The sequence below is a fragment of the Balaenoptera ricei genome, chromosome 2 (genome assembly GCF_028023285.1).
Source record: "Balaenoptera ricei isolate mBalRic1 chromosome 2, mBalRic1.hap2, whole genome shotgun sequence".
NCBI lineage: Eukaryota > Metazoa > Chordata > Mammalia > Artiodactyla > Balaenopteridae > Balaenoptera > Balaenoptera ricei.
The window spans coordinates 33,582,874-33,597,851 of record NC_082640.1 but is presented as its reverse complement, the minus strand read 5'-3'; the positions used below and the strand labels follow the sequence as shown (position 1 = coordinate 33,597,851).

Genomic DNA, 14,978 nt, shown 5'->3' with positions numbered 1-14,978 from the left:
AAGACAAGTTGCCTCTCCCCCGCTTCTATGTTCCACTCTAGGCAACGGGCTAAATTACCCCTTGTTTGGAAACCAGACAAGGACACAAATGATGCTGATGAGGAATGGCTGAGTGAACAAGGGAGTGGGCCGGTGGGCCAGGCATGGCCTGGACACCCCAGTCCAGGCAGAGAGGTAATCCCAGTCGGCCCAGAGCCCTCCCACCAAAATGCAGCCCAGGCAGGTCGGGGCTGGATGAGGCCAAGGCAGCCAACCCGTGACTCGGAATGTCCCCGACGACCACACCGTCCTCTTCCGACAAGCCAGGTCCCCTCCTCCCCACCCGCCATGGTCCACGGGCTCCTCACCGCTTCCGAAGCTCCGTGTCATCTCGGAGCCTGGCTTGGCTGGCGGACAGCAGGTTCTGCAACAATCCTCTTGCCTCCTTCCAGGCAGCCTGACCCAGGCCCATGAAGCTGTTGAGAGTTGGCTAGGACCAAGATGCGGAGGAAGAAAGAAGATCACACATGGGAAAGCCCCTTGTGCTACCCCTCCTACTGACAGGAGAGAGCCTGGCCAGCTTTCTGGGTCCCCTGTCACTTATCCCAGTTCATTCAAACTCTCAGGACTTTGGTTCTTAGTTCTGTCATCTGTTCATCGAGCTGGGGAGATGTGTCATCTTTCCTGATGGGGCTTCATCCCCTCATGGACTTGCAGGCAAGTGGCAAAGCCTGGGAGCTCCTATCTGGGACAGCTGCCTGGTTAAGCTTGGCCCCGCCTGCAGTGAAGATGGCTGCATTCCTCCGGGGGGGCCTCCGGTCTGCAGGGGTACTGCAGTCTACACCAATCCCCTTCACATGAGTTAAGAAGAGGTTTCTGAGCCAGTGAAGTGGAGCAGAAAAAGCACTTGTGGATTCTCCAGGCCATAGTTCCAACCCCAGCTCCAATCCTTGTAGCCATGTGACCTGGGAGAATTGTGTCCCGTTTCAGATTAGACCCTCATCCATCTAGTGAGGATTCCATTCCTACGCCAGAGGGTCGTCGTGAGAATTGAACAAGAGATGTGTGTAAAACTCCTGGCACATAGGAGGTACTCAATATATATCATCTTCCTTCCATGGAACGGGAGGGAGGACGCACACCAAAGCACTGGACCGTTTACAAGGAAGTGAATTCACGTCCATCACTCATGTACGTATCCTTCAGGCTGACTCCTAAAGTGGTGGCAACACAGTGGGCACTTGGGGCAAGCTGTCCATTCTTCCCAGGCTGGAATCAAACCTGGAGGCCAGGGCTCATGGCTCCCTCCCTCAGAGGGCCCAGCACTGGCCTGGAACAAGCAGAGACTCAACCAGCTTAAAATGAGGAAATGAACCAGTTACTGGAGAGCATCACCTCAAAGACAACTGGGGAGGGCCTAGGACTGTGGAGGGACTGACACTCTCCTCACCCAGGAACCCACCCTGCGCTGTCCCAAGGCTACCTCCTGCCAGCCTGTCTGTCTCACAACCACCCCAACCTTATCCGAGTAAAATCTCTGAGCCCTCAAGGCACTACCTCTATCAGAAATGGAAGGCAAAGGGCATTTTCTTAGTGGCATTTGCAACAAAGGCCACTGAGATCCAGGACAAGCCATGTCACAATGTCCTACCTGATCAAAGACATCCTGGTGTTGGGAGAGGACAGGCCCAGTGAAGAGGTGTTTAATGACACTGAGGTCTAGGATCTGGTCACCAATCGCCACGCCGATCCTTGGTCTTGGCTGGGAGGAAGGTGGCATGGTCAGCACTGGGCAAAGCCTCAGCCGGGCTTGGCTCACTTACCCAGCAAGTCTGTCTATTTACGAGCCCATAGCTCTTGTCTTTAGATGGCCCTCTATGGAGAGGGACTGAGGAACTGGATCCTTAGTACCGTACCCCAGCTCCCTTTGCCTCTCAAAGGGCTGAAGTTGACCCTGTGATCTCTGTCCGGGAAGAACCTGGTGCCATGTCTGCCTCTAGGACAAGAAGGGAAAAGAATCTGTGTTTCCTGAATGGAAAATAAATCAAACACCCCTTGTAGTGGGTAAGTTGAAAGAGGCCTAGTCCAAGCCCCTTATCCAGGCAAAGGCCCCAGCAAAGCTCCTCAGGTGTTGCTTAAATGCCTCTGGTGATGAAGAGCTCACCACCTCACCAGGCAACTGGATTATTTCTCAGGTTTAACCTAGGCCTTCCCTTGGGGGCAATTCCTCTGCACAGCAGAGCATGTCCCAGGCACAGTGCTGAGGGCCAGGGGCTTGGACTAATGACCTCTGTTATGGCTCAAACAGAGCAGAGCTCGGGTCACCAGGGAGCATGAAGCCAGACTGCTCAGAGCACGCGCGGAAAGTTCCTTTCTGCACCATCAAATCCCAGCTTCAGCCCTGAGTGTGACAATGTCGCAAATATTTGGCAAAGCCTGACCTTTGTCCACATGGCCCTGAAGTTTGCTCATCAACAAGGAGCTTGAGAGCATGTCTGCAGACTCGACCTCCTAAAGCTCTGTCCTGAGCTGAGCTCCCAGCTCTCCCGAACCACCAGCTTTCCCATTTCAGTCCCAGGGAGTTTAGAGGTGGGGCTACTGGCTGGCCTTATCTCCAGTGGCTGCTCATTTCAGGGGGCTGACAGAAGATGGCTATCCCTCCGTGCACAGGGGTAGACCGGAGCCACACCCTCACCTGGCCCTGAGGCCCCGGGCAGACCCTGCCCATGAGGAAGCTGCCTGGAGAGGCTGGGCCTCATCTCCCTGGGCAATGAGCTGGGTCACCTGGACCCCAGCGGCTGCCCACTCAGGGGATGTGCAGGCAGACCCCTGGGCCACTTCTCTGACCCTGGCCCCCACACCAAGCTGAAGGAAGGAGCCGAGGCCACAGAGCAACATCAGAGACCTAATCAAAAGTGTGGCTGCCTGTCTCCTCGGCTGCAAGCAACGGCGAGAAGCTGCCCTTGTGTTCCAAACCCTGGCAACTGTGAAACCACATGTTGAATCTTCTAGACCTAGACGTGAGGACCTGAGAGAGTGAGTCCCTCTACTTTAACTGTTGGGAGTTATTTTCTTCAGTGTTAGACTCCCGATCCCTGAGGTCCTGCCTACTCTGTCATTCACCATCTTATCATTTTGGACAAGTCCCTGGTCCTCTGAGGGCCTCAGGTTCCCATGTATAACCTGAGGGAGACAAATTAGTAAGAGATATCCTATGTCTAACTTTAAGAGAATGCGTGTGCGTTGCCTCTGCTTTATAACATTTGGTCATATCTGATAGAATGTTGTCCAAAGGAAAGCTTTACCCACCTCCCAGCTTGACAGAGGGAAAATCATGGGGTTTGGGAACTCACAGCTGTGGGGTGCAAATCTGCCTCTTACTGGCTGTGAGACCTGGAGCAGGATTCTTAGCCTCTCTGAGCCTCAGTTTCCTCATCTGTAAAATGGGGACAGTAGCACAACAGCAAGTTTGTAGTGAGAATTCAGTTAATTAACATCTGTAAATCTCTTATCACGAGACCAGTCACAGGGCAGACATTCACTCAGACAAAAAAATTTATGGAGCATCTAATTCATCCCAGCAGTATGCTAAGGCTGCAGAAGTACTGACGATAGAGGAGAGACATGGTTCCCACCCTCCAGAAGCAAAAGGAAGCACACGGTGAGGTGACAGACGATAACTGTGGCTGGAGTTCAGTGGGGAGCTCGTTCAGTGACGGTGCTTAGGGGACAGCTCTCTGTGAGGAGGTGACATTTAAGCTGGGCCCAGAAGAGTGAGAAGAAATCAGGCATACATAGAGTAGGAAAAAAGAGTATTCCAGATAGAAAGAACAATACGTGCGAAGGTCCTGAGGCAGGAAACTGCTCTTAGAAAGTTCCAGAAACTGGGACTTCCGTGGTGGTCCAGCAGTTAAGACTCTGCGCCCCCAATGCAGGGGGCCTGGGTTCGATCCCTGGTTGAGGAACTAGATTCCACATGCTGCAACTAAGAGTTTGCTACAACTAAAAGATCCCCAGTGCTGCAACTAAGACCCGGCGCAGCCAAAGTAAATAAATAAATATTAAAAAAAAAAAAAAAGGGCTTCCCTGGTGGCGCAGTGGTTGAGAGTCTGCCTGCTAATGCAGGGGACACGGGTTCGAGCCCTGGTCTGGGAAGATCCCACATGCCGCGGAGCAACTAGGCCCGTGAGCCACAACTACTGAGCCTGCGCGTCTGGAGCCTGTGCTCCGCAACGAGAGAGGCCGCGATAGTGAGAGGCCCGCGCACCGCGATGAAGAGTGGCCCCCGCTTGCCACAACTAGAGAAAGCCCTCGCACAGAAACGAAGACCCAACACAGCCAAAAATTAATTAATTAATTAATTAATTTGGGGAAGAAAAAAAAACTTAACTCACAACTCTCACGTTGTGCATTTAAAAAAAAAAAAAAAAAAAAGAATGTTTCAGAAACTGAAAGGCAGCCAGTGTGGCTGGAGAGAGCAGAGGGTCTGGAGGCAGAGGCAGGGCCGGAACCATGGGGACTTGAGCACCTTGGCCGTCAGCTCCAGATGACTGCAGCGTCTGTTTCTCAGAAGCCACGGTCCCTGTCTTCACAGAGAGAGCCAGGGTCTGCTCTACTAGTCCATGAGCAACCCAAGGTGGAGGGAGGGTGTCCCGTGTGCCTTTGATCCCCAACTCCCAGTCCAGAATCTGGCCCAGAGTTGGGGTTCATAAGCATTCACTGAATAAAAGAATGACTAAAATGAAAGCCGGATTCATTCACTATTGTTCCACCCAAATTATGCACGGCTGGCCACTGGCATGGAGGAGAGGGAGGCTGTGCCTTGGCGACTAGGTCAGCCTGGACAGGCAGCCACCACCTTTGGAATGTCCAGTGCCTGCAGCCATAGCTTCAGACACAGCCTTTTCCGCCTGAAGGCCCTCAGCCTTCTGCAATGCCCAGGGGGCCCACTCCCAACGCCCAGCACTCTTTTCAGAGGGCAGTGAACCTCCCTCGTGGCTGTCCTTGCACATTCTAATGTGGAACAGCTGGGGCATGGAGTCTGCAAGCCACTAGCCATACCCTAAGGGGCATTCATTCCAGAGCCTTCTGGGAGAGCAAGTCAGAGCACCCCCCACCCCCCAAAGGCTTCTGCCTAATGGATTTGTGGAGTAGAGGTTGAGGACACACAGCTGAGGACAAAGTGTCAGAGGAGTGCAGGGGAGGGCTCGCCAGCAGAGTGCACTTGGCTAACACAGGTTAAGGTTTAACATGCCTCTTATTTGTATTTGCGGCCCTCCAGGGGACTGAGTGTTACCTTTTTGCATCCTTGCAACAACTGGCCAGGCCGGGCAGTTGTGAAACCACATGTTGAATCTTCTAGACCTAGGCATTTTTTGCCATGGGGGCAGGGAACCCAGTTTCCAGGAAGGGGCTAACTGCCAGGAGCTCCATTTAGCAAACGGTTCCTCAACACTTGGGCGCAAGCAGATTCTGGGGTTCTATGAATCAGGAGTTTACCTTTAAAGTTGGGAGCAGAAAGCTAAGCCCAAAATACCATGAATAAATCCAAGGGAATCTGCTTTCCCCACCCAGGGACCTTCTTATATATTTGTTGATAAACCCCCAGTTTTCAAAGATTTCTTTCTGCCAATCAGACTACACTTACTAAGTGAAATTTCATTTCTCTGCCCAAAAGGGCTTCTTCTGACCAGCAAGGGAATGCCAGGGAGCCCAGGGAGCTGAAAGAAGGCCAGCTGGAGGTAAAGAAACGTAACCTCTTAGATCCCAGGGCTCTACTGCCAGCAAAGGCGCTCATCCCTCCGAGCTACTGAAAATACCGGGTCAGATAATATTTCCCGAGTTCTAGGGTTAGAAGCTAACCTGGGAGAAAACAACCGGTCACAACGTGGTGCCTTGGGGGAAGACAACAAAGCCAAAAGACTTCGGAGTAGGGAGGATGATTGTGCTTCAACTCCTCTGTAATAATAATAGGACTTGCTCTGCCTACCTAAAAGGGAGACTCATGTACCGTTTCATTTTGCGTTTAATTCTCACACAAACCTGCAGAAACTGAGGCTGAGAATTTCAATAGCTTGCACGTCTAGAAAGTTACCAGGAGGGATATGAACCCACAAGTACTCTCCATGATCAGCCCCTCCAAAGAAAAAAGGCCCTTGCTTCCACCCCACCTCCCATCGCATTCCCCAGGGAGGAGAATGCGAGGCACCGCTCGTTAGGCCCCAAATGACACCGGGGGTCTTCGCGAGAGGCGTCTAGCAGGGAAACGACGGGCCCGACGTCCTGCTCCGTCGGGTGCTGGCTGAAGGTGGCAGGGCTGGGCTGAAGCCAGGGGCGGAGCAGGAAGGTGGCATGGGGGTCCCGGGCGGAGGGGAAGCCCTCCCTCCCCGCACCCGGAAGCCGAGCGCTGCAGCTCACGTTGCCTTTGGTGGAGAAGACGCCGTAGGGCAGGTTGTGGATGGGGAAGTCGGAATCCTCGGCCACTGGGACGAAAGACATGCTGGTGGGCACGGAGCAGGGCGACGGGCTGCGGGTTGCGCGCGGCCAGCAGGACGGGATTCGCAGAGGTGGTCAGGCAGGTCACGCCCCCTGCGGGCTCCGCCCCTTCAGGCCCGTCCCTCCAGAGCTGACGCTATGACACAGTAGGACCCGGCCCGCCCCCTCCGAGGGCTCCGCCCCTCCTGGAGCCCCCGCCCACCAAGAGACCGCCCTCGAGCCCCGCCCACCAAGAGACCGCCCCTCCACGAGGCCTGTTCCTCCGCAAACTCCACCCCTGCACAATCCCTCCTCTCCCTGTCACTCCAGCTTCGCAAGCTCCACCCCCGCACAGTCCTTCCGGGCTCTCCCACTACAGTTTTGACCCTTCCAAGCAGCCCCGCCTCCTCTTTGAAGGTCCTCGTCCCGGAGTCCACCTCCCGGGAGACTTCGGTCCAGCTGCCAGGCCCAGGGGCCCTGGTCCTACCAAGAGCAATCCCCAGCTTGGCGTTTAAGGCTCTGTCCCTGGTGACTTCAGCCTCGTTTTCCCCCGGCTGCGTGGCCTGCTCTTCTGCTCAACAGAAGTCTTGTTGGGTTTCCGGGACACAGCAGACCCTTTGACGCCAGACGCTGCCTCCTGGGCTGGTACAATGCTTCCAGTCTCGTCCTTTCCGCCTTCATAAACCATGCTAATCTGTCAGCTATGGCATTTCCAGTTTTTCGGGGAAAGGAAGAGTCGTGCCTGTTTGGAAGGCTTACATTAATGAGATTAATATTCTAGAAAATGTAACTCACCTGTTTATTTCATATTCTAGTGTTAAAATGACACCGACAAGATGTTTGACCTTGGACAAGTTACTTATCCCCTTTCTGCCTCAGCTTTCTTCTCTGTATGACGTTGATGACCATGGTTCCTACTTCACAGAGTTGATAGGAAAATTGAATTAATTGTGGAGCATTTGTGCCTGGCATACAGAAACTCTATTTGTTTGTGTGTAAAGATTGAAAGGGGAGACTGAGAAAAAAAATACAGAGAGAAAAGAAAGAGAGGGAAAGGGAGTGAGGGAGAAAAAACTGAAGGAAGGGAGGGAGAGAAGAAGAACAAATTTACACCTTAATCCTCTCTGCAATGCTGGTGACACAGCAAAAAGGATGAAGATTTGAGATCCACCTCTGACAGCACAAAAGTGTTTAGCTTAGGCAAGTTAAACTCTCCAATCATCCGTTTCCTCGTCTGTAAAACAGACATAATAACAATACCTACTCCAGGGTTTCTGTGATGGTCAAATAATGCCTGGCACAGAGTTAGTTATCAATTAACTACTTTTTTACCCCCAGGGACATCCAACCAGAAAGTTAGCCATTTCTTTGTGTCTGGGTTTTGCTTTTCTTTTTGAAGAAGACAATCAGAAAAAGAGAGAACACAGCTATAAAGGTAAAGTGGTCAGCACTGACTGAAAATACATTTATAATAGAAATGCAATTTCTTAGAAACCTAACAAAATTATTTCTTTAAGTGGGTTAAAATTATTAAAGTATAGGCTGCACAATACTCATCAATACACAAACCAGTATTTGCAACACTGACTTTTGATTAATTTGCTTGGGAATTCTTACGACATTAGAGTCCAAAGTTAAAGAATTAATGGATACACAAGCAGAGCTGTCTGAAAATAAATCTGAAAACCAATTTAAGCCAAAATTCTAGAAATTATTTTTAAAGAACATTTTAAAGGTGGCAGAATCATCCTAAGGTTTGTAAATATAACAAACTGTTTCCCTTCAAAAACATTTCATAATGAATAATAATGATAGATGGAAAGACCTAAAAGTAAATAAGAAGTTGCACCTCCTTTGCCTGCAATGTCTTGCCCATATCTCCTCTCATCCACTATCCTGCTCCCTAAATGAGGTTCAGTCATCTTCATTCTTCAAACACATTTGTCAACAGCCAGTCCCAAGTCTCCCAGCTGTTCCTTCCTGTCTTCCTTTCTCTGTCCTCACCTCTAAAACAACGCTGCCTTTTCAACAAGATCAGCAATGAAGTGTGTACCAAAGAGCTTGTAGTTAGAACCAAGTATTAAAACTGTAGGTGACTGGGACTTCCCTTGTGGTGCAGTGGTTAAGAATCCACCTGCCCATGCAGGGGACACGGGTTCGAGCCCTGGTCCGGGAAGATCCCACATGCCACAGAGCAACTAAGCCCGTGTGCCACAACTACTGAGCCTGCACGCTCTAGGGCCCGTGTGCCACAACTACTGAGCCCGTGTGCTGCAACTACTAAAGCCCAAGCGCCTAGAGCCAATGCTCCGCAACGAGAAGCCACCGCAACGGTAAGCCAGTGCACCACAACGAAGACCCAATGCAGCCAAAAAATTAATAAAAGTTTTTTAAAAATTAAAAAAAAAAATACACACACACAACTCTGCAGAGTTACGGAGGCTGCCCTGCAGTTTGGCTTGGAGGGAGGAGAGGCTGGGTTGGTGGCATCATGTGAGATTAAGAGGGCCTGAAACCAGAAGGCCTGAGATGAGGGGGCATTACAAGTAGGACTGGCTGCTGAACCCCCTCCCTAGGCCCGGAGATGGTTGGAGCTGACCAGTGGTCACCCTGCAAGGGGCTCCCTCTTGCTCAACCTGTTCTCGGCTCTCATCTCCTACCCTGAGTGTCTGTGCCAAGGGTAGACCTGAGTTTTGGTTAAGTCTGCCCTGCGGGGGGAGGAGGGGATGAAGGGCAGTCTCTGGCAGTGGTACATGTTCTGACTCATTCTGGCAGGTTCCAGAAAGGGGAAAAGAAACAGGACAGGGTCCCAACTCTTGTTCTGTGGCCTTAAGAAGCCTTCTGAAACGGAGCAGGGCCCTATGGTCTATGCCCCCCATGTCCTCCGCCTGCCTTTTGTCTGTGGAAAAACTTTAGCCAAAGGATAAGTTTAATCAGAGAAGTGAGAAAATGCAGAAGCAAAGAAAAGCAGTCAAACAGGACTAAACAATAATAGTTTAGTCAGTAAGCAAAGTCAAGAACCTTTAGTTTCTCCTCAAGGGCTACAGAGAATATTCTGAGCCATATCCTGTGAGCTGTCTTGTAGGTACCGAAACCCGCACCAGGTGGAAGAAGTTAACCACATAATGACCAGGCTGTAGCCATAACATAAGCTGCCACAATGCAGAGAACTGGCCTCAAAGAAATGGAAACAAACCAACCCTGGAACTGAAGATTAACTGTACCTAAAACAATCAAGATGACGCTCATCAGACCACCAATGACCAAGTTCAAGATGACTGTCGGAGCTGACTGTGCTGTTTCTGCATGTAGCCCCCTCCCTCCGTCTATAAAAGCTCTTGCCCCCGATTGTCAGTGGGCGGAGTCAGCCTTCGGACAGGAGTCCACCCTCCCCCCCCACCCCAGTTGCCAGCATCCAAAATAAAGCAAACATTCCTTTTCACCAACCTTGCCTCTTTATTGGCTTTTGAGCAGCGAGCAGCTGGACCCCACTTTCGGTTACTCTTCCAGGCAGCACCTAATACCTACAGAATTCTAGTGACTCTTTAGCTGCAGGGCTAAACTATTTACTTGTTCTGTACTGGCCCTGCCTCTCCCCATAGAGACAGGAACTGTCTTATTCTTTGTGTAGCTTTGTCAAGGCCCAGCAAAACACCTGGCACAGGGCTTCCCTGGTGGCGCAGTGGTTGAGAATCTGCCTGCCAATGCAGGGGACACGGGTTCGAGCCCTGGTCTGGGAAGATCCCACATGCCGCGGAGCGACTAGGCCCGTGAGCCACAATTGCTGAGCCTGCGCATCTGGAGCCTGTGCTCCGCAACAAGAGAGGCCGCCATAGTGAGAGGCCCGCGCACTGCGATGAAGAGTGGCCCCCACTTGCCGCAACTAGAGAAAGCCCTAGCACAGAAACGAAGACCCAACACAGCCATAAATAAATAAAATAAATAAATAAAAAATTAAAATAGCTTTACCTTTAAAAAAAAACAAAAACAAAAACACCTGGCACAGAATAGGTGCTCCATAAATACTTAAGGAAATAATAAGAAACTGCTGACTAAAGGCAATTAATCAATAACCAGTGAGCCTCCTCCCCTGCCCCCCACCCCCCCACCCCCCCATCCAGGCCCTGGGCATACTGCACAGCTTCCTTATTTTCTGAGCATGGGCTGTGTGAGCAATGGGCCAGGAGCTTCCCCTGAATACTCACAAGCTAATGAAAGCCTAGATGATAAAAACCATGTAAAGAGAAAACTTTTGGGGGGAAGGGTGTGGGGCTGATGTGTGTATGGGAAGGGGTGTGGGCATGAGATAGTTGAAGGGGGAGGAAGATTTCGTAGTTTTAAAATAGACTTGCCAACCCACTAATTATATATAGTGTCTGAAGACACCAAAGCTGTCCTCTGTTTGGAAAAAAACATTTGAAGTGACTTGCAAATACACTGTATTTTTTCTTTCTCCTCTTTTGGGAGGGGGTGTGTTGAGCATGTACATTACAACAATTATAAAAAAGAGTTTTAAGGAAAAAATATTGCCTGTAATCCCACCATCCTACAGTTTTCACATTTTCATGTTATTTGCTCGTTCCATTTGTTATGCACATGATTTTTCCATCATTGTGAACTTTACAGAGGGGCAATTTTTTAGTCTTTCCTTACATTTTTCTCCTGAACATTTTTCCTTGTGGCCAAATAGGCTTCATTATTATCATTTTCATCAGCTGAAGAAATTGCAATGTTTGGGATTGTAATAACAATGGAGCCATGAGATCTGCATGCACAAAATGTTTTCCTTTTCCTACACTTTTGCTGGAGGGTAAATTCCTGGGTCGAAGGGTATGGGTGCTTTCCGGACTGGAAGTGAGTTTTGGCACCTCCATCATGAAGGGCTGGTTTGAGCCTCTGTAGCACCAAATTCAGTACCTCCCTCGGATGCCAAAATGTAGCACACAAGAGGCTCCAACAGCTGCACTGCTGGCCTCATTCACACAAGCATGCCCCTGACTCCCTTACAAGAGAACTGGAAAGGGCTTTCTGAATCCAGGGCGCAAATGTCTTGCAAGGGCTCCGAGAGGCTGGCAACTGCCATTCAGATAAGCAGGAAGTGGACTCTGCCTGTACTGGGAGAAGGAGGGTGGCCTTTTTGGGCAACCCTAAGGAATCCATCCATTCCCTTCACCCCACCCCACAAATTTCACTTGCACTTGAATTCCGAGTCCAGTTCCAAGGTCCTCTAAAGGTTGAACTCCTTGGAGAGAACAGAATGTCACTAATGTTTGCACATGATACACATCCCTCTGATGCTAAAGTGTATGGTATACATGCCAAACACATGGTGTCCCCTCTAAAACGTGTACAATAAGCATTTCTGAGCATGAGCCTTAAGGAGAGAAGACATTTGCTTCATTGAAGAGTTCGGTCTGTCAGAGCTCCCTCTTTTTCTTGATAATTCTGAAGCAGAGCCAAATGAACCAGCTCAACCAGGGCTGGGTTTTTTGCAAGACAAATTTTCTTTTTCCTGCCCTCTTTTATTCTGTCTTTAGTCTGCTTTAATTGTTTCAGGTACTATTGTATCCATGTTTTGATGGAATACTACCTCAAAGCCATTTTGGATTTAAGCAGGATCTGAAAGACCCATAAATAAACAGCATGTTAAGTAGAGAGAACGTCATTGACAATTGTATTACTTGATAATAATGTGTACCATACAATGAGCTTTCGTTTATTGTTATCAAAGCACATGCAACTTTTCAGATCCTCCTTCTCTGTGATTTCAACAAGATACTTAAAACTTTGTTTTGCTTTTTTGTATGAATACTTATTGAAGGGTTTTCCCATCCAAATTTTTCCTTTTTCCATCTGAATTTTCAGGGTCTTTTTGAGCTTTAGCTGTGGGTCGCATCCTGTACCCAGAAATGCAGAGAAATTTCAACATTTAACATGTACTCTGTATCCAACCTGTTTGGCATAGTTGAACAGACAATTCAGTGCCTCTCTCCCCAAACATTGCTTTCCTGTCAACAATAGCTGCCCACTGAAATATGTCTCTCATAAACATCTCTGCTCCTTCCTTTCTAAGAAACCCCAGGAATATAGCACTAAGTTTAGACCTGCTTCACTCTTACCTAAGGCTTCCAGATCAAAAGCTCTACTCCTAGTCTGCCATCTGCCTTCTCTGCTTATTATTCCAAACCCCCCTACTGCATCCCCCTTGCCGGACAGACCAGGGGAGTCCTGAATCTTCAGCGTCTACCTTGCCCACATTCTCTTTGGAGGGGGTGGTCCAAATCTGCTCTTTCCTCTGTCAGATCTTGGGGCTCCTGCTTGCGCATTGACGGAAATCAGCACAGCTCCCCTGGACACAACACACTGGGCTAGACCACTGCTAATAGATTGTTCTGAGGTGATGAAGTTGTTCTGTATCTGTGCTAACCAAGATGGAGCTACTGGAGCATTTGAAATGTGACCAGTGAATGAGGAATCAAAGTCTTCATTTTATTTTTAACAGATTTAAATTTAAATTTAAGGGGCTTCCCTGGTGGCGCAGTGGTTAAGAATCCGCCTGCCAATGCAGGGGACACGGGTTCGAGCCCTGGCCCGGGAAGCTCCCACATGCTACAGAGCAACTAAGCCCGTGCGCCACAACTACTGAGCCTGCACTCTAGAGCCCGCGGGCCACAACTACTGAGCCTGCGCTCTAGAGCCCAGGAGCCACAACTACTGAGCCTGTGCTCTAGTGCCCATGTGCCACAACTACTGAAGCCCACATGCCTAGAGCCCGTGCTCTTCAACAAGAGAAGCCACCACAATGAGAAGCCCACACACCACAACGAAGAGTAGCCCCTGCTCACCACAACTAGAGAAAGCCCGTGCACAGCAATAGAGACCCAACTCAGCCAAAAATAAAAATAAAAAATAAATTTAAAAAATTTTAATAAATTTAAAAATTAAAAAAATTTAAATTAAAAAAATTTTAATAAATGTATTTAATTAATTAATTTTTGGCTGCCTTGGGTCTTACTGCACGCAGGCTTTCTCTAGTTGCCGTGAGCGGGGCCTACTCTTTGTTGCGGTGCGCGGTCTTCTCATTGCAGTGGCCTCTCTTGTTGTGGAGCATGGGAGCATGGGCTCTCGGCGTGCGGGCTTCAGTAGTTGTGGCTCATGGACTCTAGAGCGCAGGCTCAGTAGCTGTGGCGCACAGGTTTAGTTGCTCCGCAGCATGTGGGATCTTCCCGGACCAGGGTTCGAACCTGTGTCCCCTGTATTGGCAGGCAGATTCTTAACCACTGCGCCACCAGGGAAGTCCCTTAAATTTAAAAAGCCACATATAAACTAGTGGTTACTCTACTAGACAGTACACCTATAGACTCTGCTGTATGTAGTGGTGTCCCATGGCCCTGAAATTTAACGTGACTTTTTTTTTTTTAAGGTGAAAGGTTTGCTATGCTACCTAAAGGTAGACCAAACCAGAGAGCCAGAAGCAGCAGTCCCAGGCATCTTCTGCAGGGGTCGCTACAGAGTTGTCTGAACCTTCCAACAGAGGACAGCCATCTTCCTTGTCTTTTTAACTAATAGACTTTTTTACAGCAGTGTTGGGTTCACAGAAAAATTAAGCAGAAAGTACAAAGAGTTCTCATATATGCCCCTGCCCTGACACAGTTTCCTCTATTATTAACATCTTGGATTTGTATGGTACATTTGTCATCATTGATAAACAAGTATTGATACAATATTATTAACTGAAGTCCATGGTCTACCTTAGGGTTTTTTTTTTTTTTTGGCTGTGCCTCATGGCTTGTGGGATCTGAGTTCCCCAATCAGGGATCGAACCTGGGCCCCTGGCTGTGAAAGCGCCCAGTCCTAACCACTGGACCACCAGGGAATTCCCAGGGTTCTGCTTTTTGTGTTGTACAGTTCTATGAGTTTGGACAAATGCATACTGTTACATATACACCATTACAGTGTCATGTAGACTGTTTCACTGCCTTAAAATCCCGTGCTTCACCCATTTATTCCTTCCTTCCTCTACCTGAACCCATAGCCACCACTATTCACTGTTTCTAGTTTTGCATTTTTCAGAATGTCATATAGTAGCAAGCCTTTTCAGACAGCGTATTTCACTGAGCAATATATTTAAAGTTCCTCCATGTTTGTGCCTTGACGGCCCATTTCTTTTTATTGCTGAATACTGTTCCATTATATAGATATACCACAGTTTATTGGTACATCTGAAGGACATCTTCATTGTTTCCAATTTTTGGCAATTATGGATAAAACTTCTAAAAACATTTGGGTACAGATTTCTGAGTGGACATAGTTTTTAATTCATTGGACAAATACCTAGGAGTGCAATTGCTAGGTTGTAAGACTATGATTAGCTTTAAGAAACTGCCAAACTTTCTTCTGTCCCATGTTGCATTCCCATCACCAATGAATGAGAGTTCTTGTTGCTCCACATCCTCAATAGCATTTGGTGTTGTTTTGGAGTTTAGCTATTCTAATAGGTATGTAGTGCTATCTCATTTTTTTTT

General features: G+C 48.9%; 1 protein-coding gene across 2 annotated transcripts in view; it reads right to left on the bottom strand.

Moving 5' to 3' along the window:
• Positions 1-6,581, bottom strand: part of FAH (fumarylacetoacetate hydrolase) — a 29,638-nt gene extending 23,057 nt beyond the window's left edge. Inside the window, exons 1-3 of one of the 2 annotated variants that reach the window (XM_059912311.1) lie at positions 6,397-6,581; positions 1,631-1,741; positions 348-469 (exon numbers count right to left, since the gene is read on the bottom strand). In XM_059912311.1, the coding sequence (XP_059768294.1) occupies positions 348-469; positions 1,631-1,741; positions 6,397-6,477 (314 nt within the window). In that variant the 5' untranslated portion in view covers positions 6,478-6,581. Of the gene's footprint in view, positions 1-347; positions 470-1,630; positions 1,742-1,895; positions 2,045-6,396 lie in introns of those variants that run through there. The other variant, XM_059912312.1, reaches the window with a different exon arrangement.
• Positions 6,582-14,978: the final 8,397 nt, after the last annotated feature.